Here is a 26789-nt window from a genome sequence, read left to right as displayed (position 1 = left end):
ATGTTGATGCTGGATTCTGAATGTAATGAAAATATTCATTTGAATTTATGAAAGCAGAAATAGTTTGAAAAGCTTTCTGTTGAGGTGCATCGCAAAAGACATGAATCTTGGAGACCTACCTGGAAGTATTTGAGAACATCAAATTGAAGACTATTTCTGTTTTTCTAAATTATCAATAATTCCTTTAAAAAAAAGAGTCACAGGTAGTCAGTTGCAACAAAATCTATGTAATATTTTCATATTATTCACTTCTGTTTTTATATTCCTTATTTTAGGAAGGACATTTTGTGTAATTTTAGAGTATCTATATGGAAATAGAGAAGAATGTGCAATCTTCTACAGGGTGGCATGGGGATGAACAACCTTCAGGCAGAGTTCTTCTCTGCTCATTATTGTATTTAAGCTGCTGTTGAAACTTTATTTTTCAGTTATTGATCTTCTTTCATATTCCAACAAGAGAGTGATAACAAACTTCCTGCAACAAGCACTTGGCGATCCTACACTGAATGAAATGTTCTTGCTCTCAACATTCAAACTGCAGCCAAAGAGCACAGCCACCATATTTGGCCTGTATTCATCAACTGGAGACAGCAAGTCTATTTTGAGTTTACAGTAATGGGATGGATGAATAAAGGTGAGTTGTTTGGAGTAAGTAGAGTAAAACTAGTATGGGATCCATGGTTATTGGTGCCTCACAGAAGGACATTGAAAATAGCGCGACTAACCTTTGTGCTCGAGTCATTCCTGCTTAGGGTTGTATCCACTTAGCCCCCCTCCACAAGGCAAAAGACTTGGCAACATCCGCTCTCCCCTTCTGCTGCCTCCCTCTCGCTGGATGCTGCTTTCTCCTGGGCAGGGAAAGCTGACCTGACAGCCAGCTGGTATCTCTGCTCTACCATACAGCGTGCTTTGAGTAATGCTGAGAAAGTGGGGGTGGGGACAAAGTATTGGAGAAAGGAGTCATTTTTTTTCCTCCTTTTCTTCTCCTTTGGAACAATCACTGGTTCTAATTACTTAGGAATACTTAATACTTAGGAATACTTAGGAATGTAAGGGACACACGCACTGTGCTGCCTCATGCATATGAAAGGCCAGTTCTTGTTCCATTGACCCTGGAGGTTAGCTGTGACTATGCAAGACAAACATTCCTAGCATTTACAGGATCTTTTGGGTGAATTAAAGTGTATGTTCTTAATTTAATGAAATTGGTTCATTAGGAGGCAGAGTAGAAACTTCAGTAAATTTTCATTACTTTCTAGACCGTATCTAGGATATATTGCAATATTAAGGTTCAGTGAAAAATGATCAGATGACGTAAATTATTGTTGCTCCACTGCTATGATAATTTGCTGCTGTCGTTATTATAGTCAGGCAGCTGACTGGGCCTATATATGAGAAAGTACTGAAAAATTTCAGTTTAGATATAGGAAAATTATTCTATATGCTGAAGAAAAGCACAACTTTTATTTGGGAAATGCAGAGAAATGAGTTGGATAAAACACTGGCAGTTTTATCAGGTCTACCAAAGTCCTTCTGAGGTCAGAGAAAAAGAACTTATCTGCTATGCTTGTACTGAGGGCAGGTGAGATGTGGTCACAGTCATATCAGTAACTGTAGTGTAGTTCCTAAAACTGTTTACTTAATTTCTAAATAAGTAATATATCACACATGCTTTCTCTCTATTCCTCACTCACTTGTGCATGCACAAAATTATGCCTGTAAATGTTATATAGGAGTTATATAGGAATGAATATGTATATACATGTGTATGTAAATAATTTTAAGCTCATCACACTTTTTGACTTGCAACAATACCTGCGTGACTGATAGTTACTGATATGCTATAATTAACAGACTTGGGAAGCTTCATGGTGGAAAGTTGCATGGTTTCTTTTGGTTTTGTCCTCAGTATATTAGTGCTGTATTTGAGAAGTGTCTGTGACAGAATTGTGGTGTACAGATGGACAACGTGAAGAAGCTTCTACTGTCAGTGACTAGTGCCATTTTTACTCTGAGTAGTTGTGGGGCTCTTGTAACCTACCTGTTATAAAGGACTGGTTGAACATATGGAGACTTTTCACAGCAAGTCTATTCTACGGGGGTCTCTTTGCCTCGTTATTTTAGTGCACCTTTTTTAAGACGTATGGCACTGTGCGAATAGTAGGCAGTGTTTCACAGTGTTTTCACATGTGATGTCTCTGTAAGTGTCAAGTGTCCCATATGGCTACTTCATACTGTTAAACTGCATCCAGAAGATCATCACGTGAACTGAAAGTATGGAGTGTGGGGACTGTTTGTGATCTTCTCAAGGGTGGAGATCATCACTTCAGTGGTGAGCCAATGTTGACATCTTAGCAAAATGTAAGGTTTAAATATCTGGGCTTTTGGAAGGGTGCATACAGGCATTCCTCTGCATGATATTTCTGCTTATGCACCCAAGTTTCAACTAAGTAGCCCAAAGCCAGCCTTAGTTACCTTTTAAAATGCTACATATTGTTATAAATGGCTCAGGATTCAAATTAGGATTAAAATAAAAATAGGATTTATTGAAAGAATATAAAGGAATAGAGGTAAGCAAACAGCGCTGGGTGCACCGGGAGTCTCCGCTCCACCAGGACGCACACCAGTTACATCAAGCAGCTGATTTTTATGCTCCTAGACTAATACATATTCATTACTACTTCTAAAAAAAATAGATTATTAAAATTAGCTTCCGGGGTGCAGTCCCTCCTACTGGAGCATGCGCAGTCTCCTCTGGGGTCTCTTCTGGGGGTCTCTAGGGGTCTTCCATGCTGAAGGCTCGCAGTCTTCCTCTTCCCCTTTGTACTTACTGGGCACCATCCCAAGTTTACAGAACACCTTCTTCAAAACACCTTCTTCAAATCTTGTCTCCCAGCCGCTTTTCAGCTTCTTTTTCGGCCCCCCCCAACCAGATACCAAAGATCCACATAGTATCCCATAACAGTCACTAGTTGTTATCAGTTGTTCTGAAACTCCCAGACACACGGGTAATTAAAACATTCTTCCCCGGCCATTCACAGACACATCTATAGCAGTGTTAGAAATAGAAGTCCGGAATAACAAAAGCAAGCAGGTTCATAAATTTAAGAAGTGATAAATTGGCTAGAATGAGGAATGAGGGGGAGACTGGGACACACTGCAGCTGTGGTTCAAGCATTGAATTGCCAGTGCAGGGCCCAGAGGCAGACAGGATTCAAACATTTCAAACAGAATTGTTCTTTATGGACACGAATTGTTAAAACATTCCTCACAATCCCTTATCTTCTTTTCAATATCCCCAATTCGTGTCTCTTCTGTTATTAATAATTGGATTTCATCAGTTTGTTCTTGGAGGGTCCAATTCTTAAACATCATAATTGACATATCCCCTTCCCTTTTTAATGAAGTTATTACAAATGTACTATTTATCACCCGGTGTATTAATAATGTAAGACAAGGTATCATACAAGGTATATACAATAACATAATTACACCACATGACAATAAAAATAACACTCTTTTAACCCATGGTCCACCAGGCAGCCATGAAAATAAATCCCATTCCATATCCTTCCAGGTTTGTGTTTGCTCGCTCACCTCCCCCCCTTCCTTCTCTGGGATGGGAGAGAGAAATGGGAAAGTGAAGCCTGTGAGTTGAGATAAAAACAAGAAAATAATAATAATAATAATAGCAATAATGATGATAATAGTACTACTAGTAATAATGTGTACGAAACAAGTGATGCACAATGCAATTGCTCACCACCTGCTGTCCGATGCCCAACCTAACCCCGAGCAGTCCGGCCCTCCTCCCAGCCTGCCTGCTGACAGGACAGTGAGAAGCTGAATTTGGCTTGGTCCTTGGCTTGGTGTAAGCACTGCTCTGTAACAATTAAAAACAATTAAAACTCCAGCATATTATTAACATTCTTCTCATCCTAAACCAGAACATAACATTCTATCAGTTACTAGGAAGAAACACCCTTTTTATCAATCTTTAAACAGCAATTACTAAAGCTAAATTTTCCACAGACTTCTCCTTCTTGTGCTAGTAAATAATCCAAAGCTAGGCAATTTTGATACAAAGCAGTTCTCATCTTTATAACTCATTTAAATCAGTTCTCATCATTTATAACTATTTCTATTACAGCTAATAACTTAATTATTCTATTAAGTATATATACTGGGGTCCTATAGTCCCAGGATCTGTCTTCTGCCCACGTAGCTGGATCATAATAGGCAAACGCCTTCAGTCAAGGAGTTAGGCCCGCTTTCAGGGTCACTTCAGGCTTGTGTTACCGTTCGGCCTGTCAGGGTGATCCAGCTCCTGGAAAACGAATCACAATTTTATATAGGTTTAAAAAAAAGTTTTTTTTTTATGTTATTTTCTCGGGACAACCTGATCTTAGTGTGGGAGAAGTCCGGTCAAGGCCCTCTCACTCGGCAGTCAATACCCATAGGGGTTGCCTCCCTCGGTAGACCATACACACCGCAGTGGAGGGTCCTGCCCCGGTCTTGCCTTCTCCCTTTTCTCCCTTTAGGCTTGTCCCCCTTATTTAGCATCCTTCATTCATGCAGAGCCTCGTTGCCAGAATATTAGTTCTCCCTTAGCTTGAGTTTCAGTTTCCCAGGAGCGGACTCAACCCTCCAAGTTTCAGTAGTTACTGGTCCTTTTATTCTGGATGCGTGGGTCCCTTTCTGCAGTTCTCACAGCTGTTTCAGTAGTCAGTAAAACAAGGTACAGTCCCTCACATCGGGGGTTCAGTGATTCTTCCCTCCCATGGCTGCTTGTTGAAACACTTTCTTTTTTATCTTCTGACAAGTTAAATAACAGTTATCTAATTTGCTTTGCCGTATGGCCCTTTCCAGGTTCCTGTAGCAGGATTCATCTGATAGCCACGGCTACATTCACATTTGTAGCCACATTTCAGGTTGATACAGATTTGACTACAGTTACCAGGGTTTTGGCATTCATCAATACCTCCACAGTTTCTCTTGTTTACAAACTCAAACTCAGCTGGACAGTCACATTCATTTATGTTGCATTCCTTCAAGGGCTCATCACCCCAGTCCTTGCAGTCTCTCTGCTGGTTACACACTTTATTGATGTCTATGCATTCTCCACTTCTGCACTTGAATTTGCCAGGTCCAGAGCACTGAATATAGTTTGCTTCATCAGTGCCATCCAGACAGTCTCTCACACCACTGCACTGCCTACTCCTATGGACACAGTTCCCATCTTCACATCTGAACTGGTCTGGCCTGCAGGTCCAGGAAGGGCAGTTAATTTCATCACTTCCATCCTTACAATAAGGATCTCTGTCACATCGCCACAATTCTCTTCATCTTCTCCACTGTCACAGTCTTTTTCACCATCACATTTCCATGACACTGTTCTCATATGACACAGCTCAGCACTTTCGTCAGACCCATCTTCACAATCCGGGTCCCCATCACACTGCCATCTGTTTGGCACACACTGACCACTGTTGCACACAAAGATTTAGCACACATCTTTTTCACACAAGCACTCTCATCACTGCCATCTGAGCAGTCTTCACATTTTAATCTAGCACCGTCGGCAGCAGTGCACAGTCAGGTGAAGGCGAGCAGCAGGCAGAGCGCCCCGCACCGTCACCTGTGTCACTTATACTACTCCTATTACCCATGCTGTTAGTGTCAGTGGCATCCTCCTTTTCTTTTTGCCACTGACCATTTACCACAAATGGATGAGACACATGATTACTAGTTAGGAAAGAGAGTGTAACGTCTGTTATACGGCTGCAGGCAGTGCCAGCTGCAACCTTAGGTTTGTGAAAGAGCCTGCCGGTGGTCATTTGGCAGTGTAATCTGCGTCTCTGCACTCCTGCCCTGCAATAGAGCTAAGTCGTCATTAGTAATGGTTATAACACCGATCTGGGGACTAATAGTCTTTTTTGCATTGCAAGATAAACCTTTTATAAAAAGAATGCTTGAGTGAAGCAGCACAGCCGCTGCTGCCGCTGCCTCCATGGTTACGTCAGACAGGCTGCAGGGTCCTGATGTCCGCCCCTCTGCTCTGTGCCGACTCGCCTCACGGTGAGAGTCGACTGCCGGTGTCCACTGACGCCTCTGATCTCCCGTAGCAACTCGATCTCGGATGTTCCGCAATTACTTCAATTTCCCCGCGTTTTGCAGCTTCTGTCAGGTCTATTCTTTGTCTCTCAGAGCCGGCCGTGGCTCTGCAGCGTCCCAGGGCTCTCTCCGTCCAGCGGTAGTCCCTCCGTAGTTTCGCTGGTCTCCTAGCGCCGCTCCAGTCTCTCGGCGCCGCTCCGGTCTCTCGGCCTGTTCAGGTCTCAGTGAGTCCAGGTCTCGGCCTGTGCGGGCCTCATATGTTGCAGGAAGCACAGCCGAAAGCACCAGTGGAGTCAGATCATGCTCCTGCCTTTTTCTTGTCACAGTCAAAACATTTAAGAGCAAAAATAGGATACACGAGATACACAAGATACACCGGGCCCATATATTAGGCACCACCACTCAAACTTGGATAAAACAGCACTTCTTTTCAGTCTGTCAAGCACTTCGTTCATCTCTGCCCACTCCCCTTGCAGAAAGTACAGAACCACGGATCGGAACTCTGCACTCGCTTTGCAGCAACGCTGCGTCTCACTCACACAGCACAATCGCACACGGAGGCCTCCAGCACATCTCATTCATACTACAGGAATATAATTTAGAATGATAACCAACCAAACCAACCAAACAAGTATTGTCTCTGACTGTGTTCTTCGTGAAGTGACTTGTAACACTTTGTTTCAAACCCTTACACTTACACAAATACTTTCAACACAAAATACATACATAAAAACACATACAATTATTAACACTCCAGTTAGTATCCCTCCAGCAGCTGAAAACATACCGTTTGTCTGCAGTTTCAGGAGATCTTTGCTCCTGCGGTGAGCAGCTGAGAGTGGAGTCCCCTCCGAGCAAAACGCTCAGGGTGCACCTAGGGGTGTCCACGCTGCAGCCGATCCCACAGCCGAGCAGAGTGTCTCCTGCCTGGCTCACCAAAATTACTCACAGAAAGCTGACTCCACAATCCGTAAGATTGTAAAGTAGGTATGTTTACTCAGTTCCATGCAGCACGGGGCGGGTAGTCCCACCAAAGTCGTACACGCCTAACATGGCAAATTGCTTTAGTAAAGAGTTACATATACATAAACATTCCTATACATATACATATTCCTAACCTGTCCCTTTGTGAACAGTCCTCCTTATCTCAGACCCCTTGATTAAAATCTGAACCATGAGGTTGTTTTTGATCTGGTTCTCGGGGTCCGAGAGGCTCCTGTTATCTGGTGGTATAAGTGCAGGCACAAATGCAGCACATATTCATTCTTAATCAATTGCTCTCTAATTTCTAATTCCATTGTTTCAGCTTGCTCTTTTCCGGATCCACAGGTATTCTACTATTAATGTTTAAAGCCTGACAGACCCCGTCCTCCGTGGATCAAAATACATGGGGTCTTAAGGGTTCTTTTGGTCATTCTATCATATAATACTGGATCATTTTCAATTTACTCTTTAATTTTCTGGGGCCCCTATTGTTCCAATTTCTAATCATTATTCATAATGGACTTTTTGGTCATATATCTGGTAATTTGCTCCCTTTCTGGTCCTTGGTCTTCTATTTTATCTGACCCATCCGGGAATTTTACTAGTGGCAATTCCCACAGCCCTTGGTTGCCCCCAGTGAGAGTGTCTTGCAGGGGGTTTAGGACCTATCACCCACCCACGTATCACTCCATTCACCAGCCCAGCCCCCCCCGACAGGAGATTAGAACCGGTGAGAAAACAAAAAGACCTCCACGCTGACTTTAGAAGTCTCAGTTACACTCTCACACACAAACACGGGCAACCGTACCTTTACCCAACCGGACGGTATCTTACGAATCAGTCGTCTTCGTCCAGAGTCCAACCGGACGGTATCCACAAGCGTCTTCGTCTGGGATCGAACCAGACGGTATCCAAACGACTGTCGTCTTCATCCGGTTCGATTCCGGACACCGGAATCCAACCGAACGGTATCCAAACGACCCTGTCGTCTTCGTCCGGATCTTCGCGCGCAGAATTACGGGCACAAAAACACAGCCGGCAAGGGAGCTCAAAAAAAATCAAATTCTTTGCTTACCTTTATTCAGGTTCAGGATGGCATTAGTCCCGATCTGAGTCAAACAGGAGCCACCAAATGGTGGGGCGCCCCTCCTAGATTAAATCAGAATTCAGGAACTATAGCCATCCCGGACGAGCCCCCAAATTGTTATAAATGGCTCAGGATTCAAATTAGGATTAAAATAAAAATAGGATTTATTGAAAGAATATAAAGGAATAGAGGTAAGCAAACAGCGCTGGGTGCACCGGGAGTCTCCGCTCCACCAGGACGCACACACCAGTTACATCAAGCAGCTGATTTTTATGCTCCTAGACTAATACATATTCATTACTACTTCTAAAAAAAATAGATTATTAAAATTAGCTTCCGGGGTGCAGTCCCTCCTACTGGAGCATGCGCAGTCTCCTCTGGGGTCTCTTCTGGGGGTCTCTAGGGGTCTTCCATGCTGAAGGCTCGCAGTCTTCCTCTTCCCCTTTGTACTTACTGGGCACCATCCCAAGTTTACAGAACACCTTCTTCAAAACACCTTCTTCAAATCTTGTCTCCCAGCCGCTTTTCAGCTTCTTTCTCGGCCCCCCCCCTAACCAGATACCAAAGATCCACATAGTATCCCATAACAGTCACTAGTTGTTATCAGTTGTTCTGAAACTCCCAGACACACGGGTAATTAAAACATTCTTCCCCGGCCATTCACAGACACATCTATAGCAGTGTTAGAAATAGAAGTCCGGAATAACAAAAGCAAGCAGGTTCATAAATTTAAGAAGTGATAAATTGGCTAGAATGAGGAATGAGGGGGAGACTGGGACACACTGCAGCTGTGGTTCAAGCATTGAATTGCCAGTGCAGGGCCCAGAGGCAGACAGGATTCAAACATTTCAAACAGAATTGTTCTTTATGGACACGAATTGTTAAAACATTCCTCACAATATGAAAACTGCATTCCCCATGGTTTGCTGATGTTCTGTTTTTGTTATGGTAGACATCATAGTAAATACGTTCATAATAACAAAATGTTATTTAAAGCACAAATTTTATGTGAGATTTTTTTCCCTTTGATTTGCTAAGTCCATACTGACATCTTGCCTGGCCCAGCATTAGCTTACCTACATGATGTAGTAACTTCTGCCATGGTTATCACCATTTTATAGTCTTACTGATGCAAGATAGGTTGAGTTCAGATGTTCTTGGTGTGTCTGAATTGCCGGGCAACTGTTTAACTTTTTTTGGTTAGGCCAATTTGCTTCTTGGATGCAAATTGCAAATGAAGTCCATGGATTTCTTATCCTTTTTGAACAATTCCTTTCTGGAAAAAACAGTGGTAAATGCATAAAACTAATATAACTTAACAACTCTGTAAAGTGATTCATACTTACTGTCAGGATTAGTAGTTTCATTGAAAGTCTGTTTCCTAAATAGAGCAGGTGAGCCACTTACCCTCAGGAATGTCAGTGTAAGACATCTTAGCAGCAAAAAGTTAACGCAGGGGCTTGGATGGGTTAAGTCTTATGGAGTCAGTGGTCCAGCAAAAATCTCCCTTCAAAAGCCTACTCTAGTTTACCAGATGGGTATTTGGCTTTGGCTGAGGAAGGAATACTTGATCGTTCATCCAAGCCAGACTGCTGCTTGTCTTGAAACTGTTCTGGCAGGGTCTGTTCAGAGCTCTGCCACCATCTCCTCCTCCTTTAACTTACTGCTGCACTTGGTCACTATGAGTGCTGGGACCAGTGCTGGGAGTGCAGATCCAAGGACCTTGTTTATATACGACCCAGTGTGCATAATATTTACGTAAGTAAAATGTCTGCAACATACCCTGTCTTGCTAGATCTTTGAGTTGGCCAATAAGTGCTAACTTTTAGCAAGTTACTGGTGACCTCATGCATCTTTGCGGAAATCTCAGCGCTGGCAGCATTTTGACATAGACAGCAGTGAAAACATTCCTGATATTGATCACAGCTGCTGAGGCTTTAGCAGTAGCATAGAATTGAAAGATGGAGACATACCCAACCCTGTTTATGCTGGTATAAATCTGAATTACTTTAATCATTAGACCAAGCAATTAAAGATTGTCAGGCATCTTCTGAGTTACTGGGTACATGTCCCATACCAGCTGAAATAGCACGATGTCAGAGGGTACATTAGTAGTTGGAAGTTGAGAAGAAAATTTGTTACATGAGTAGAAATGGCATGAATTCAGTAAGTGTTAGACTAATGGCTTCTCTGAATCTGGTAAGAGCTTTTTCCCTCTATCATATCCACAATTTTTAGTTGTCCTCATTTCAGTGTAGGCATTTCTTGAAGATCAGAGTATGTGTGAGCTCTTGCTTGATGCAATAGTGGCAGTGCTCTGTGAACTTCAGACAGATGTTGAAAAGAGTCAGCACTTAACTGCTTAGGTGCACAGTGTCTGTGCAGCTTGAGTCCTCAGTGCACGGAACTGTTGCCATGAAGAAATAAAGGACACACAGAGTTGGTGATCAGTGGGATCTTTAAACTGAGGTCTATTTAACACTGTAGAATTGTTATATGCTGTCTAGATGCTCTCAGCTCAGTGTTTCTGCAGATAGCTGTGTGCATTCAGAGATCCAGGGAGAGATTTTTGTGGAAAGAAATAGCTATCTGGTCTAAGAGATTTTAGCTTGCAGATCTTAGCTTACATATCCAATTTCCTAAGGAAGGAGACATTTTTAAGATACTATACCATATGTAAGAGTTTTTGTTTAGCTGCTCTTGAGGTTTTGATGGTGCATTTTATTTCTATCACCTGTTGTGTGAAGTATCAAATAGGTAATTCACAAAAGTCTTAAAGAGTGAGAGGGGGATCAGTCATCTTTAAGGGTGGGGTGTGTCTTTTCCGCATTGTATTTTTGTTTTAATTTCCAATTTGTTAGAGTAAAATGCAGATTATTTCATTGGAATTGTGCTTTCTTCAGTGATGCATTTGGATACACTGTCAGATGGCTTTTAGTGCAATATGCTTCACTGAAGCTGATTTTCTAGTTGTACATTTCTGCTACCAAGTATTTCTAGGACTATCAGATACGTACCTGCCAAAGTGCTGACTGCAGGTTGCTAGCTGTAACTGCTACCTTTATCACCATTTTTTAGCACTGTGTGTCCTTTAAGGTGATGTGTTTCATTGTTTAAGCCAATTAAAAAGGCTTGGGCAAAGCAGCGGAAAATATCCTACAAGCAGCAATTACTTACAAATGGGGTGTCACACGAGTTCTGGTAATTCTACTTTGAGAGTCCACATCTCATTTATTCTTACCATGTACAGAGCAATTACAGATTTCCACAGGATCTTTCCTTGATCAGACATGGATTATTTGCTACCTTCTGATAGTCATTCTGTGTTTTGCACCAGTGGTACTTCGCTATCTGAAGAGTGATGGGAGGTTGAACTCAGTGATTTTTAACAACATACAGCATGGGAAACCCCATGCTGTCATCTTGTGGCTGAGTGGTCTGCAGCAGGAATCAAGCACAATAGAGTTGTATCTGGACTGTCTGCAAGTAGGTGCCATTCAGGACCTGACAAAAGCATTTTCAACTCTGCCTGAGAGGTCAGCAGCAGTAGAATTGCACATCTTCCAGAAGAAGCCACAGGTGAGCAGGAAAACTGGGAGCAGGGTGAACACTTGGAGGGACCATCAGAGATCCTCTGGATCCTCTGGATCACTGAATCCAGATTTCTGAAATAAAAGTAAATAAAGTTCCCTATTGAACAGCTGAAATCTTAGCTTCACTGAACCCAGTAGTAGTTTTACTATTCATTGTAAACACAGTTTCTGGCCTTTTTTTCTTTTTTTTTTTTTTTTTAATACAGCCTCCATCACTTCTGTTTAGGTGCTTCTTGGGGACTGAACTTTTGTAAGCTCTTAGCTGATACAATAAGGGCAGCTCTTCATGAGCTTCTTACAGCCATTGAGCAAGGGTGAGTAACCTGTGGCTGGTTATGTGGTTCTTCTCTTCACGATAAGCCACATAGACTTAGAAGACAAAAGTGGCAACTTGTGTGTTGCCAGCTGAGTGTCAAAACTCCATCTGTTTCACTACAATGGCTTTTCTGCTTCTGTCTCCCAATCAGGGATTGGCATAGCCTCCTGTCATTTCTATATTAGTAGTCCAAGGTAAACAGTATCTTCCACAAGCATCTTCCATCACTATTTATGCAAAATTTGCTTTAGGAGGTGCAAAGGCATTCAGCCCCCAGGTTGCCCCTGAGCTTTGTTTCATTGAAGACTTGAAAATGGGGAATCACCAAGGAGCTTACATACTTGATATGAATGTAAACCTGTTTGAGAGGGGGAAGAAAGACTGCTTTGGATTCAGTTCAACAACAACAACAAATTGTGTACCACAGATATAAAAATTAAAAAAAAAAACAAAAAAACACAAATAAACAAACAAAAAACAACTTCCCACTATGTGAGATTATATGAATTTTAACAGGAGGGGGGGGGAAGAGTTTGAAATAAAAACCATAGGTATTTGAAAATCTGCAAGGCAAAAATTTAGGATTTTATTACAGTTGGGATGGTGATGGGTGGTTCCTAAGGAAAGACATAGGAGCCCTACATGCTTAGGAAGTAGAGATCCTCTCTGAAAAATTAATCTGCTTTCTCTGATATTTTGCATTATTCCCATTGTTGTAACAGAACTGAGCTCTCACTTTTTGTTGTGACTCCAGGATATACTGGATGAACTGAAGCTGGTAACCGGAGGAATACTTGCCCAAGTGGGGAACCTGCAGGACTGTTTTCTTCAGCAAATTGAACCTGCTTCTCAGTACAATGGTAAGGCCTGCAACCAGGACTTAAAGTGGTTCATGGGAATACCAGTGCAAAGAAGTCATTCTGTTGAATATTAAAAATGTGGAGAAACTCTATAGACAAGTATGATAATTATTTGACCAAATTACAGGCATGACAATCGTCCATGAATATTTTAGAAATGGCTCAATTTGGAGAGAAAACAAACACTGTCCAGTGATAAAGAACTGTTGACCTAGCGGAGAGGGAGAGTCAGATGATTAGAAGAGGCTTTTTAGTGTAATTTTGTAAGACGATACTTCTGTGATCGTGGTCTGTTTGTGTCATTTTTTGTGGGTCACCTGAACGCTCTGGAGATGGGAAGGACAAAGCACAAGAGGTTGCAGGGTGTGTTGGTGCTGCAGTTACAGAGCCTGTGCATCCGTGTGGAAAAAGCCATTGCAAGGCAGCCACTAGTCCTGCCATAAGTTAGCTGATGTATTTGTTCACCTGCTGGGCCAGAAATCTGCTGCAAAACCAATTCCTTTTCTTCCTGTAATATGTATGGTAGAGACCAAGCTGGAAGGAGGAAGGAAAGAAAGGAACAGAGGCTGTTGGGATTCCTGCAGGGATGCATTTCTGCTGCATGCAATCCCATGTGATTGCACTCTCAGGTGAGGATGCTCTCTAACCTCTCAACACAGCAAATCCAGGCTAGACTGCCCCATCTGTACTCCTTCCTAGTCCCTGTCATCTGCCTTACTTCTGTGGGCGTGAGGGAACTGAATGGATTCGCACTGTGTGCAATATGCTAATATGTGACAACAACGGGTGAGAAAAAATAAGTGAGTTTGAGACCTGAAATAGAATCCATGTGAAATTCCCACTTTCTCTCACACTTTCCTGTCCTCCAGGACAGGCATTGCTACTTTAGATTAGAGTAGATTTGATGTGATTGGGTGAAAAGATGCAGAATGTTTATGTGAGAACATTCTGGGTGCTTTACAAGAGTATTAGGAATCAGTGCTGTGCAGTAACATATCTTGCCTTGCAGCTGTATAAATCCTCTGTTGTACACACTTGTTTTCTTGCTCCTTAACATACATGCAACTAGGCAAAAAAATAAAATCAAAATAAAACTGTTTTATCAAAGGTCTGCTTTTCTTTTTCCATAGATCAACAGGGACTTGCACGTACGCAGGAAGGGCAATTCAGTGTCTCCTCCTGGAGAATCTCACATCTTTGTGAGAAGTGTTTCTAAATTGCAGACTTGCTGCTTTCTCATTTGTCTTTTTGCTCATTAATCAATAATCTGATTTGTAGTAATACAGAGAGATATTGTTTCTCTCTCTGGCTGTTTTCACCTGGCTGAGCTATTTGAACTGGCAACTCAAATTCAGTTGTTTATAGCCTTAAAGTGGATTTCGTATCATATTAAAATTAATCTAAAAAAGAAGAAAAAAACAACTCACCTAAATATATTCAAGGTCTTTATAGTCAAATTGTTAAAAATGGCTCAGGATTCAAATTAGAATTAAATGAAAAATAGGATTTATTAAAGGATATAAAGGAATAGAGGTAAGCAAACAGCGCTGGGTGCACCGGGAGTCTCCGCTCCACCAGGATGCACCCCAATTACATCAAGCAACTGATTTTTATGCTCCTAGACTAATACATATTCATTACTACTTCTAAAAAAAATAGATTATTAAAATTAGCTTCCGGGGTGCAGTCCCTCCTACTGGAGCATGCGCAGTCTCCTCTGGGGTCTCTTCTGGGGGTCTCTAGGGGTCTTCCATGCTGAAGGCTCGCAGTCTTCCTCTTCCCCTTTGTACTTACTGGGCACCATCCCAAGTTTACGGAACACCTTCTTCAAAACACCTTCTTCAAATCTTGTCTCCCAGCCGCCTTTCAGCTTCTTTCTCGGCCCCCCCCCTAACCAGATACCAAAGATCCACATAGTATCCCATAACAGTCACTAGTTGTTATCAGTTGTTCTGAAACTCCCAGACACACGGGTAATTAAAACATTCTTCCCCAGCCATTCACAGACACATCTATAGCAGTGTTAGAAATAGAAGTCCGTAATAACAAAAGCAAACAGGTTCATAAATTTAAGAAGTGATAAATTGGCTAGAATGAGGAATGAGGGGGAGACTGGGACACACTGCAGCTGTGGTTCAAGCATTGAATTGCCAGTGCAGGGCCCAGAGGCAGACAGGATTCAAACATTTCAAACAGAATTGTTCTTTATGGACACGAATTGTTAAAACATTCCTCACAAAATCCACCAAAGGAAAAGGTGCAAATGTTCCAATGGCAATATTAACTCAGCTGCCTTACACTTTATATATGCTTCACAGTGCCCTTTTACAGGAGCAATATATCAGATAACCACAATTTTGCCTTTAGCCAGAAAAAAAACAGCAATGCAAATGCTTAGCTGCATAGGGGTATGAGGCCTCTGTATCTTGGTAAAAGCATGATTTTCATGTTAATCAGAAAATCATGAGGAGAGCTTTGGACCTGAATAACTGTATGTGGGTTTGACTGCATGTCAGGTCATTGCTCACTGCTGTGGCAGCAGCATTCCCTCCGTGCTCAGCTTGTGAGGTTGAAGCACCTTATCAGTGTAGCTGAGACATGAGAATATGATGTTCAGATAGATATTGAACATGTATTTGGGTCTTCCCACATGTGCAGGAAAATACACTGCAAGATGCACTGATTTTGGTAGACGAGATCAGTGTGCCACATGTAATCAGTACCAGAAAATCACTCAGGTTGGAAGAGACCTTTGGTTCATGAAGAGACCATCTGGTTCATGTAGAGTACCTGAACTTGACATAATATGTTTTTAAAAACAAACAAACAAAAAATCCTGTGTTGCATGAGATCTAGGGGTATTTTTGTTGTTGTGTTTATGTTATTATCATTTTTTCCTACCTCACTACTGTGTACCAATATGAGTATGGGAAGAGTATGAGCAACAGGAGTGATAGTGTTGAATTCCCTGAATTCCCCAACAATTTGTGGGAAACAGAGCTCTGTTACTTTTGTTCTTTTCTCAGGGGTCTCTAGTTTTCTGTTTGGTATTGAGAACTGACTTTGTTGCAAGTTTGTAGCCTGTTGCATAGATGTTTTGTGAGTCCTTACAAATTCTGTACCCACCAGTACTCAAGAGGTGTTTTCTATGATGAGTCTGTATGGATTTGAACAAATGTCTCCTGGCAAAAAGATCGTTACTTGTCTGCGGAGAGATTTCCTTCTGTTTAGTTTTGAACCTGCCTCTTAGTAATTGCATGTGCAACTTCTATATGAAGCTTCCTTGGTAGTAGGTTACAGACTGACAAGAAACTACTCTCTCATCAACTGCTATCTGTATAACTACTATCATCAACTACTGTAATCATGGTTGGATCTCTAATTTTGGCCAAGTAACCACAACATCTTTAAATGACACTTCAGGACTGGCCTTGTTGAATGGTCTTCAGCGTGGTGCTTAAGCCAGTATCACTCCCAAGAGGACTAGAAGAAGGGCCAATAGATCTATGAGGCATTTCAGTGGCCTGCAGACATGCAACCTAGTGTTTGTGTGTCACCCTGCATGGGTTGATTATCTGAGCAAGGCAGCTGGGCACCTGCTCCAAATGCAAGGAAGAGAAGGAGCCTGTCATGACCTCAGACTTGAAGAGAATAAGTGGGTCAAGAGACTTTAGTTCCCTCTTGGAGAGTAATTCTTCAGATCCATCTCTAAATTTAATAATTGTCATGAAAGCTATTCTGTTAGGTTGTTACTGACTCAAAATATAGAGGTGAGCACTCACTGTACTGGGGAGATGCCCAAGCAGGTGGGGGCATGGATGACAGAGACTACGTGGTAGGTCCAGATAACCATATAGCTTCAGTATGTACATGTGCCTTACCCTGCTTTCTCCTGGGAAAAGCCACTCCACAATATGCTCTACAGCATTATGTGGCCCAGCAGCTCTCTGAAGGGCCTTTCCAAGCTCTGACCATGGACAGTCAGTTATTCTGTTAGAGGTAGGGCTTACCATAGGGCTTGGCTTTAAATGTAGGAGGAAAAATAAATGCTATGGTGTCCTGGTTTCAGTTAGGGCAGAGTTATTTTTCCTCCTAGTAGCTGGTAGGGTGCTATGTTTTGGCTTAGGATGAGAAGAGTGCTGATAACATGCTGATGTTTTAATTGTTGCAGAGCAGTGCTTACACCAAGCCAAGGACGTTTCAGCTTCTCACTCTGTCCTGCCAATGGGCAGGCTGGGGGTGCAGTAAGAGCTGGGAGGGGACAGACCCAGGACAGGTGACCCAAACTAGCCAAAGGGGTATTCCATACCATCTGACGTCATGCTAAACAATATATAGGGGTGGCTAGCCAGGGGAGGGGGGCCGGACTGCTCAGAGTTAGGCTGGGCATCGGTCAGCGGGTGGTGAGCAATTGCATTGTGCATCAGTTGTTTTGTACACATTATTATTAGTAGTAGTACTATTATCATCATTATTGTTATTATTATTATTGTTATTATTATTTTCCTGTCTTAATAAACTGTCTTTATCTTAACTCACAGGCTTCACTTTCCCGTTTCTCTTCCCCATCCCAGAGAGGGAGGGGGGAGGGTGAGCGAACAGCTGTGTGGTGTTTACCTGCCAGCTGGGTTAAACCACAACATATGGTTAGTCATCTGTTTATGCTCCAATACCTAAATTTGTAAACAGGACATGTAGTTCGTGTCAGTATAACCTATTTAATCCACCTTAACATCCAACATTCTGCAAAAGTGTACAAAATTGATAGTTTTTTTCATTGAAATGGTAGCCAACAAAGAAGCATCTAATATCTTGAGATTTTTTTGCAAGTTTCAGTCAACAATGCCTAGACCATTGTTTATTTAATTATTATAACTAATATGAATTTTTTATTAAAAAAAGATAAAACAAGAACAAACTCCTGCATCTGGCCTGAGAATCAGTGCGCCAGGTTCTGTGACTGGATTCTGAAATAGTCAGAAATTAATTCCTGCTATCTTCCTCCACAAATAAAAATCAGAAAAGGTTGGGACTAGAATAGAGGAAAGTCCTTGAACTAGTTGTTCCTGAGTCTTTAAATTTGTTTAGCGTTCTGATGGAAAAAATCTGAAATGAAGAAAAAGTAACATATGAGGAGTAGAACAACTTGCACTAGAATATTTGGAAACATTTAGAGACACTCTGAAGTACCAAACATTGTGGTAAACATTAAGAAAAGCATTTTTCATACAGGCTTTTAGTACTCTGAAAAGCAATACATGAATAAACTTCCCCGAAGCCAATGGGCATAATATCAAAATATCCTGCTTGCTTAGAATGCAAAACAGCATATATTTGTGACAGTTGTTTTGCCATACAGACTTTGAGAAGTAAATAATGGGAAGTAAACAAATAGCTGCTTGAGAGAGCAAGAAACTCAGAAGAGAGCTACAAACAGAAATTACTGTGCTAACCATACTCTTTTATTCTTCCCTGTCATTGGATCAAAACTAATGTTTCATTTAACAAATATGAGTTTTGCATGAAGATCATGGGTCAGGTTTGCTCTTTCCTTACGGCTCTGTACAGATCTAGCTTTTGGTCTTTTCTATGAGTTCTTTAATATTCTATTTGGTATTGAGAACTAGTTTTGGTGCCAGTTTGTAGCCTGTTGAGTGGATGTTTTGTCAGTCCATATGAATTCTGCACCCACCAGAAGCAAACACAGCTGTGGAAATGGTGCACAGAGCAATGACCTGCCTTTTGGAAGAAAGGCCAATGGACAGTTGCAGTTATTAAAACTGCTGTTCTGGTCAGAGCTACTGCTTTGATGCATAGTCAGAGCTGCACAATGAGTTTGCTCAAAAAGTTGGGTAACTTCATGCTGGAAAGTGTTCAGGTTGGTTGTAGTGATGTGGAATACATTCGTATAGTCTAAGTTCCTATTGTATGGACAGATGCTTCATGCTCCTGCCTTGCCCTGCTATCTCAAATGGGTTATCACAAAAATACTCCTTTTCAGTCTTACAGTTTCATTTAGGGCCTTGTGGGAACTTGTAAAGCTGGTAGCATTAGTTGCCGGTATTGTTAGATCTTAGCAGAGAGCCTTGATGCTGAATTAATGATGGAAAAATCACAGACTGCTTTTCTCTCTGTGTGAAAGAAGTTTGTGCTTTCTCTGCCTCTTTCTGTGGCATACCATGAAGTTCAGTCCAGAAAAGTGTTGAGTTCATGCAAATCCCTCTGTAAAAATTGGAGCTAGACACTACCTTTCCTCTAAGTATAGCTACAGGACTTAAGCAACTGGCCTCCTTGGCTTTTCAAGGTGCTTCCATCTTGTTTTTCAGAAACTATCGTGACAAATGAAGGAGTTATGTGCATTGTGCACTCTTTTTCATTGCTGTTTCCCTACAGGTGATTTTAATAGGCAGCTGATGAGCCAGGTGATGCAAATGAACCAGATACTGGGTGATGTGAAAGACAACAGGTACTGTATAAGGACTTCAGTATGAAATCTCCCATGCTTGTGACTTTAGTAGGGTCAGTGAAGAATTCATGTAAGCAGTAAGATTTTGTGTAGAGTTCGTTGCCTCAGGTGTTTGACACAGTGGAGAAAAAAAAAAAACAGATAATTTCTGGTACAGGCCTGTTGCACAGAATTAAATTTATTCCAGTTGCTGCTTGGTCTCAGTACTGGATTTGCATGGCGGCTGTTAAGCATGTCATTCTTAGAGATCCTATTGATGGAAGATGAAGTGAAGTACAACCATTATCACTGTTCTTAGCTTTATAAAATACAAAGAGCATTTCATTTCAAGGTACAGAACATGTGTTGCATGATCTGAGTGACTTCCTGGGAAAAATTGTAACAGTTCTTCTGGCAAACTGGAGCTGCTTGTATCCAAATAATTTTTATTTTCTATATTCTCAAGGTCAAAGAAACAACTTTTTTGAGAAATACCCTAGCTGAATGCCAGGCAAGTGGTGAGTATTCCTGAACTGCTTGTAAAAGGCAACCAGATGAGATGTATGGTCATTTAAAAACTAATATTTATAGTATCAGTTATGTTTGGTTTCTAAGAAATATGTTTAGAAAATCATGTGCTCAAAATTCTAGATGTATTGGTCACAAATTTAGAATAGATTCTCATTAGAGAAAAAGCTTTTAGTTTCCATAGATCTGGCAGTCACTTAATGGGGTATAAAAACCCTGTAAATGAAGCGGTGCTATCTCACGCTGTACTGTCAGTTTTCACTCTGCCACAAAGGTGTGCCACGTGTTCCTGGGGACAGAGACATTGCCAGCCAATTGTCTCATGAACAATCTTAGTAGAAGCTGAGGAATCAGAAATACTATGCAGAAGCTGGTGTATGTCAATCTGAGGCAGGTTCTGGGTAGTCTACCTGAACTAATCTGGATCCAGGTATGTTGTTGTTGATTAACAGCAGTAAGATCCAAAGGAAAGTTTCCATCTTTTCACTAAATGGAAGAAGTAAATTTCCAAATGCTACAGCATGGCCCTTCTACTCAACTGTAGGACATGCATGCACTCAGTATAAAAAGAGAAAATACTTCCTCACTGGATGGGGTGAAGGGGCTTAAAATCATCAAGTCTCTTAGCTGCTGGCTTCTCCCAAGGTAATCAAAATTCTCAATATAAAAATTCTGTTGAGCTCCAGCCAGGTTAAACTTAATGTGCAAGTGCCAAAGACAAAGTCTTTAAATCTTGTACAACTGCAAAGATGCAGCCCATGCATTGGTATCAGGGTTCAGCACCAGCCACTCAGAAAATCTTGCTTTAACCCAGTGCTGGTCTCTGTGTGCCTTAGCCTGTGTACTTGCATGTCTAGCTGTGCATCCGTGGTTTGCCAGCTGCTGCTTCTTTATTTCCCTTATTTGTATATTGTCAGATATGTTTTTGCAAAACCATGACACCATTTTTCTTATGAAATTGTGATGTTGCTGATTTAGTTGCAGAAATACCTTGTACTGTCAAACTTTAGTCCCTTGGGCATCCTTTTGGCCATCTGAGGTCGCTGGCTTTCAGTTTCCTACCCTGGCCAGCAGCAGATTTGTACTGGGACTAACCTAGAAGGAGGGCCCTCATGTGTAGCCAGGAACAACACAGGAACATAAAACTGCCTTAATTTTCACCATCTGGGGACACAGCAACCTGCTGGGCTGTTGCTAGCATGAAGTCTCTTCAGCCACAGCACAACTGGTAGCAATGCAGTGCAGAAACACGAAGTCCCTGCTGAGCAGCATCCTGGGGATCTCTTCAAAGCTCTTGCCAGCCAAAAGCCATGATGGATGTTTCTCTCAATTGCTAAAACTGCTTTTCTTTTTGCTTTAAAGGTTTGGGAACTGTGAATTTTCCAACTCCAATCCCTAGGTGCAGCAAATCCAAATGTGAAGCAAGTTCCTGCTTCAGGGGAGTCAGGTGCATGGAGACAGCTGAGGGATTTCAGTGCAGCCCCTGCCCTGAAGGGCTCACAGGGAATGGAGTGACATGCTCAGATATCGATGAGGTAAAATAGCGACTTTCACTGAATAAAAAAAAAAAAAATAAATAAAAAGCAACTGTCTCATATATAGCAACGGGTTGCTGATGCTTGCTGTTTGTAGCATTTGCTGACTGCATGCACAGTGTGCATATTAATTCATTCTGATTTGATTCTACCTCCCTATTTTGCTGTTGCTGCAACTTTATGAAGGTTACACATGTGAAAACTTGAAATATCCTGGTGGGTTGAAAAATTACTTAAAGGAATTCAATGTTTTTGGTTTTGTTTTTAAAAAGGCACTTTTGACATAGCTATTTCTATTCCACAAGAAGATTCAGTAGCTTATGTTATATGCAGAGCTGCAGAAGTACGTCTTGTTGACATGGGCTTTGTATCTTTAAACTGTAGTGATCCTGAACTGGCCTAGGAGACCACAGTCACCCCTAACTGGAGCCGTGTTTTCGGACTAACCTTAAATGTCTATGACGGAAAATAAACACTTATTGTTTTACTTCTTTATGGATGTGACAAAATCTGATAAGGTTGACTTAAATCTATTTTTTTTTCTTAAGATATGTTAGCAATTCAGAGTTTGCATGTATTGAGGACTGAGTTAATAGATTTACAACATCTTAAAATGATTAAATAAAAACTGTGTTCAATGAAATGTGTCACTTATTCGGTATACTTAACATGAACAACAAACCATTTACAACTTTTGTTTGTTTGTTTGTTTGTTTGTTTGTTTTTGGGGAAAAATGTCTGGATGTATTAGGCTAGGGAACTAGGTCATTAATTGTGCCTGTACTATGTACCTACCCAGTGATGGCAAAGAGCAACAGCAATTGCTTTTTTCTCTTTCCTAGCTAACAAGAGATGTGCTTTGACTGCTTGTTGGGTTTGTTCCTTCCTGTAGGCCAGCAGCAGAGAGGTTGCTTTATGCCCAACTTATGTCTGTGAAAAACACTGGGGAGAAAGTGGGTTGAGTGTGGCAGTTTCCTGAGTTGTAGGCGATGTCTTTTATTTTACCTCACATGGCATGAACTGTGTCTGCTGCAACAGAAGGTAAAAAAATAAAATAAAATAAAATAAAATAAAATAAAATAAAATAAAATAAAATAAAAATATGGAAACTCTGAAATGTGAATGCAAGAGGAGAAGAGCTGAGGCAGCTGTGGCATGAGTTCCATGCCAGGCAACCATCGTGGAAAAACTCAGGCCAGCTGAGATAGAGCCCATAAGTATGGAAGGGGTCTACCTACTGTTATAAATTCTGAGTCAATTTAGCTTTTTAAGATTTATTTATGGGGTTAATAAAAGGCAAGCAAACAGCGCTGGGTGCGCGGGGAGTCTGGGCTCCTCCAACACGCACACACATTATATCAGGCGGCTGGTTTTTATGCTCCTAGGCTAATACATATTCATTACTACTTCTAGAAAAGGCATGGTTATTATAATTAGTTCCCAGAATCCGAACCCTCCCACTGGTTCATACGTATCAGTCTCTGGTGGTCCCTCTGGGGGTCTCTCGTGCTGAAGGCTCGTAGTCTTCCTCCCAGGCTTTGTCTTTGTCCTTCTCCTTTGTCCATCTCAGCTGGATATCAGAGACTTTCATAGTGTCCCATGCACAATAGTCACAATAGTTAGCAGTTATTCTGAAACCCCTTTGTTCTCTTATCCCCGGATATCAGAGACTCAAGGTTTACCCTTCAAGCCCTCTATTGACACAAATTGCTGGAACATTCCTTACACTACTGATCTATATTCAAACTCAGGCAGAACACCTCCCTGCTATTTTCAGTGTTAGAGCGCTTCTACTCATGGTAGCCGTGGTAGGGGAAAAAAACACAAGACTGATGTAAAGTGTCCCAACCTTAAGATTAGGTTTCCCTGAGTGATTAGGATCTGCCACTGGAGGTTTACTTACCTTAAAGTTCCTACCACCACTCCACAAGGCAGAGCAGATCTTTTATTAGAAAGAGCAAGGAAATTTTTCCAAAATGATGTCATAGAGATAGTCTTGCATACATGAGGACACCTACTAAAATGCCAACCAGTCTGGTGCATTCTGTTCACCAGAAAATACCTCTTGTAGCAGGTGGATTTTTGCTTATGTAAGCAGAGGGAGAAAAGAGATAAATGATAATAGTCTTATTTTGTGTAATAAAGAGTCTCTGAGTTAGCTGAAACTGTAATGATAGTCATACATTTTTGAAAGTGATTTAGGAATCTCTTTTAGGATAACACCTTTCTACTGATAGAACTATTTCTGTACTTCCTAAAAAAATGGCATTTAAAAAGGAGTTCACATGCAAATCTGAGAAAGTGGGAAGCTTCTAGATTTCTCTAAGAGCTGCTGTCTTTCTTCCAGAGGCTGTTAACATTTCTGCAATAAGCTCCCTTCTTACTCGTTGCCATCTTGAAGAAATTACTTTCATATGTTGTACTTTGTGAGCTGCAGCTATGCTCTGTGATGTAATTTGAGTGTCCTCTCCTGGCTACAATAAAAAATCCATGTTAAATAGTTCCCTAATAGGGACAAAATGTCTGTCCTGGGTTTTACATTTTCCTTATGCTAATTGCAGACACACTTCTGTCAGATCTTTCTGTCCAAAATGCTTGGATTTCTTTGGCTTGTTTCCTCCTCATATTATAGATGTGGGTTTTTTTTTTTTTTTTTCTGTTAGTGATGGAAGGAGAGAAGGCATATTTTAAAAACTTTTATTTCTTTCTAGTGTTTTTATATATTGTTCTCTCTAAGCCATAAGCAGCAAGATGACATGCTGATGTTTTTAGTACTCTTACAAATAATACCTACTGTCTAGTGTTGATACTTGAGAGGCAGCAATACAGGATGTAGTTCCTGAACTGGCACCCACAAGGCCACTGAAATGGGGTCACAACCATTCTGTGATACCACATGAGGTAACAAACTGAGTAATGTCTTCAGTCCAAGGGTGATGCTGTGGGTATGGAAGAAGTGCTGAGGGTTGCCAGTGGGCCTCTGGTCTAGAAAGGTGTGGGTGCTACTGACACATCCCTGTTCATCTGGCTCACATGTGGTTTACTTCTGACCAAATTACTTCTGAAATTTGCCCACATACATACAAGGGAAAACGCTGCTGCTACTTCAGTGTGTACAGAACACAACTGCAGGACCTTTTGTGGGTTTCAGCCTTGCTGCTTTCCTGATAATGTGGTCTGGGCCCTTCTAGGGAGATTCTCATCCTCCAAAGGAGCTGAACCTGTCCAACAAAAGGAAGGATGAGGATCAGAATTTAGGGCATCAACTGCAGGCAAAAATGGAAGATTGTAAATGTTATTTAAATCATGGGGATAGCTGAAGACCTACTGGGGTCAGATATACCCGATACTTTTCTCTGCAAGCCAGCTGTGAACAGAAGACAGAAGAATGTCCAGACGTTGGCATTTAGCATTGCCTAGGCAGGCTGACTGAGAGGTCTATGCACATAGACAGTCTGGATGTTATTAAAGTGCAAACCAGTGCTTGGTTGATTTTTTTTTTTTTTCATTGCAGTGCCGTTACAGCCCTTGCTTCCCTGGAGTGCGTTGTGTGAACGCTGTTCCCGGTTTTGAATGTGAGACCTGTCCCCCAGGATATACAGGACAAACTGCAAGGTGTGGGACTCAGCTATGCCAAGAGCAATAAGCAGGTGAGTGGCAGCATCTCTGCGGGAACCTCCATTGCAAGGTGCTGGTTTAAATCAGTATCACATTTTATTTATATTTCAGTCATTCCATGGTTACCTTGTATAGTTAGACAGAGTTTGGAGTGCTTCAGTTAGAAGATCTTAGGTTGTGTTTTTTTTTGTCTTTGATGTGAGTATTAACAGTCTAATACTCAGGACTGGTGTGGAAGCAAGAAAAAAAGTCATTATTTTTGTAGGTATCTAATCAATTTTAAAGAGAAACTCTGTTGATCTTTGTAAGCTTATTCTGAACTAAGAAGAGTGATAGGAAGCCCTGTTTTGCTGTGTTTTTTTGTTTGTTTGTTTGTTTGTTTGCTTTTAAAATTCCTGTAGTGCCCTACAAGGGGAGCATAGTTCTTATCTAAACTCTTATGGTTGAACCAGAAGCCCATCCTAAGGTTGAAGTTTCCTGTATTGCATGGTGTCTCTTCAGGGTTGGTATGTGTCTGGAGATCCATCCAAAAATTGAGCCTGTGGGGTTTGTCTCTGCCATTCTGAGACTAGACAAACTTTGGTGATTTTTCTTCAGACTTAGATCTCAAGCTGATGTAGCTTTTGCTACATATTCTGTTTTGTTGCTAGGTCTGCTTAGATATTGATGAATGTCAGAATGGTGGGCATGGACTCTGTGTTCCAAATTCCCATTGTATAAACACTTTGGTAAGTAATTTTTCATTTGTGACTATTAAAAAAAAAAAAAAGATTATTTTAAAATTCAGATTTTAGATGTAGATCAAATTCAATTTGAATTCAATTTAAATTCAAATTTTAGATGTAGAGCTTAGGGATATGGTTTAGTGGGGACTGTTAGCGTTAGGTCAGAGGTTGGACTCGATGATCTTGAGGTCTCTTCCAACCTAGAAATTCTGTGTGATTCTGTGTGAAATTCACTGAAGCTAGAATGGGATTCTTGGCTCTGATTCAAGAGCTGAATAATATAATCTATTTGTTGGCTTCATCTAAACTAAAGAATCCCTTCCTGTTTCTGTGACTAATAATGAAATAATCAATACTTGATTTGGCATTAATATGTCTACCTGAGTTGTGTCCATATTCCTTTCAATGAGGAATGGCAGTAACTTTTCTTTCCGCATCCTCCAATTACGTATGTTTTTGAATCTGTTATGGCAAGGAAACTCCTTTCAAATACTGAATCTTTGCTTCCACTCATCTCTTCCCATCTAGCTGCAGCTAGCAACATGCATCTGCAGCAAGCTGTTCCTCTGAATGCTATTTTTTTTGGGAAGTCTCCACGGATATTTTATATATCTCCAAAGATATTTTTTGTTGTATTAATTATCCCGCTATACATGTATGTATAAGCATGGAGAGAAGGGGAGCTGCAATTCATACAACACATTTAATACCTATAAGTTTTAAATCCAGGAAAACAAGCATAGCACGAATGGAAATGGTTTGAAAGATGTTAGGATCCAGTAGAGTGGATACACAACCAATTTAAGGTTCTGAAGCAATTTGGATGCAAATAAGCATTCATTTAACTTATGGCACTGTCAAATGTTGTTCTGCTTCAGCTGTCTGTATAAAGCAGACTTTGTTCATAACAAGAGAGGGGTTAAAAATAACCTACAGGTGTAAAGGTGCTCCTTTTTTTTTTTTTTTTTTTTTTTGCAGCTGGGT

The 26789-nt window shown here is 41.2% G+C and overlaps 1 protein-coding gene across 1 annotated transcript; it reads left to right on the top strand.

Annotated features, from left to right (window-relative positions):
• Nucleotides 1–25926, top strand: LOC116501277 (thrombospondin-4-like). The gene is given in 12 exon segments (XM_032206797.1): nt 1–22; nt 429–595; nt 598–634; nt 11523–11764; nt 12849–12954; nt 19348–19439; nt 19866–19917; nt 21290–21462; nt 24977–25071; nt 25073–25112; nt 25731–25808; nt 25921–25926. Coding segments are annotated over 12 exon segments (1110 nt in total).
• Nucleotides 25927–26789: the final 863 nt, after the last annotated feature.

This window comes from Aythya fuligula, chromosome W, assembly GCF_009819795.1.
Source record: "Aythya fuligula isolate bAytFul2 chromosome W, bAytFul2.pri, whole genome shotgun sequence".
Taxonomy (NCBI): domain Eukaryota; kingdom Metazoa; phylum Chordata; class Aves; order Anseriformes; family Anatidae; genus Aythya; species Aythya fuligula.
This window is presented reverse-complemented; position numbering and strand designations above follow the sequence as displayed.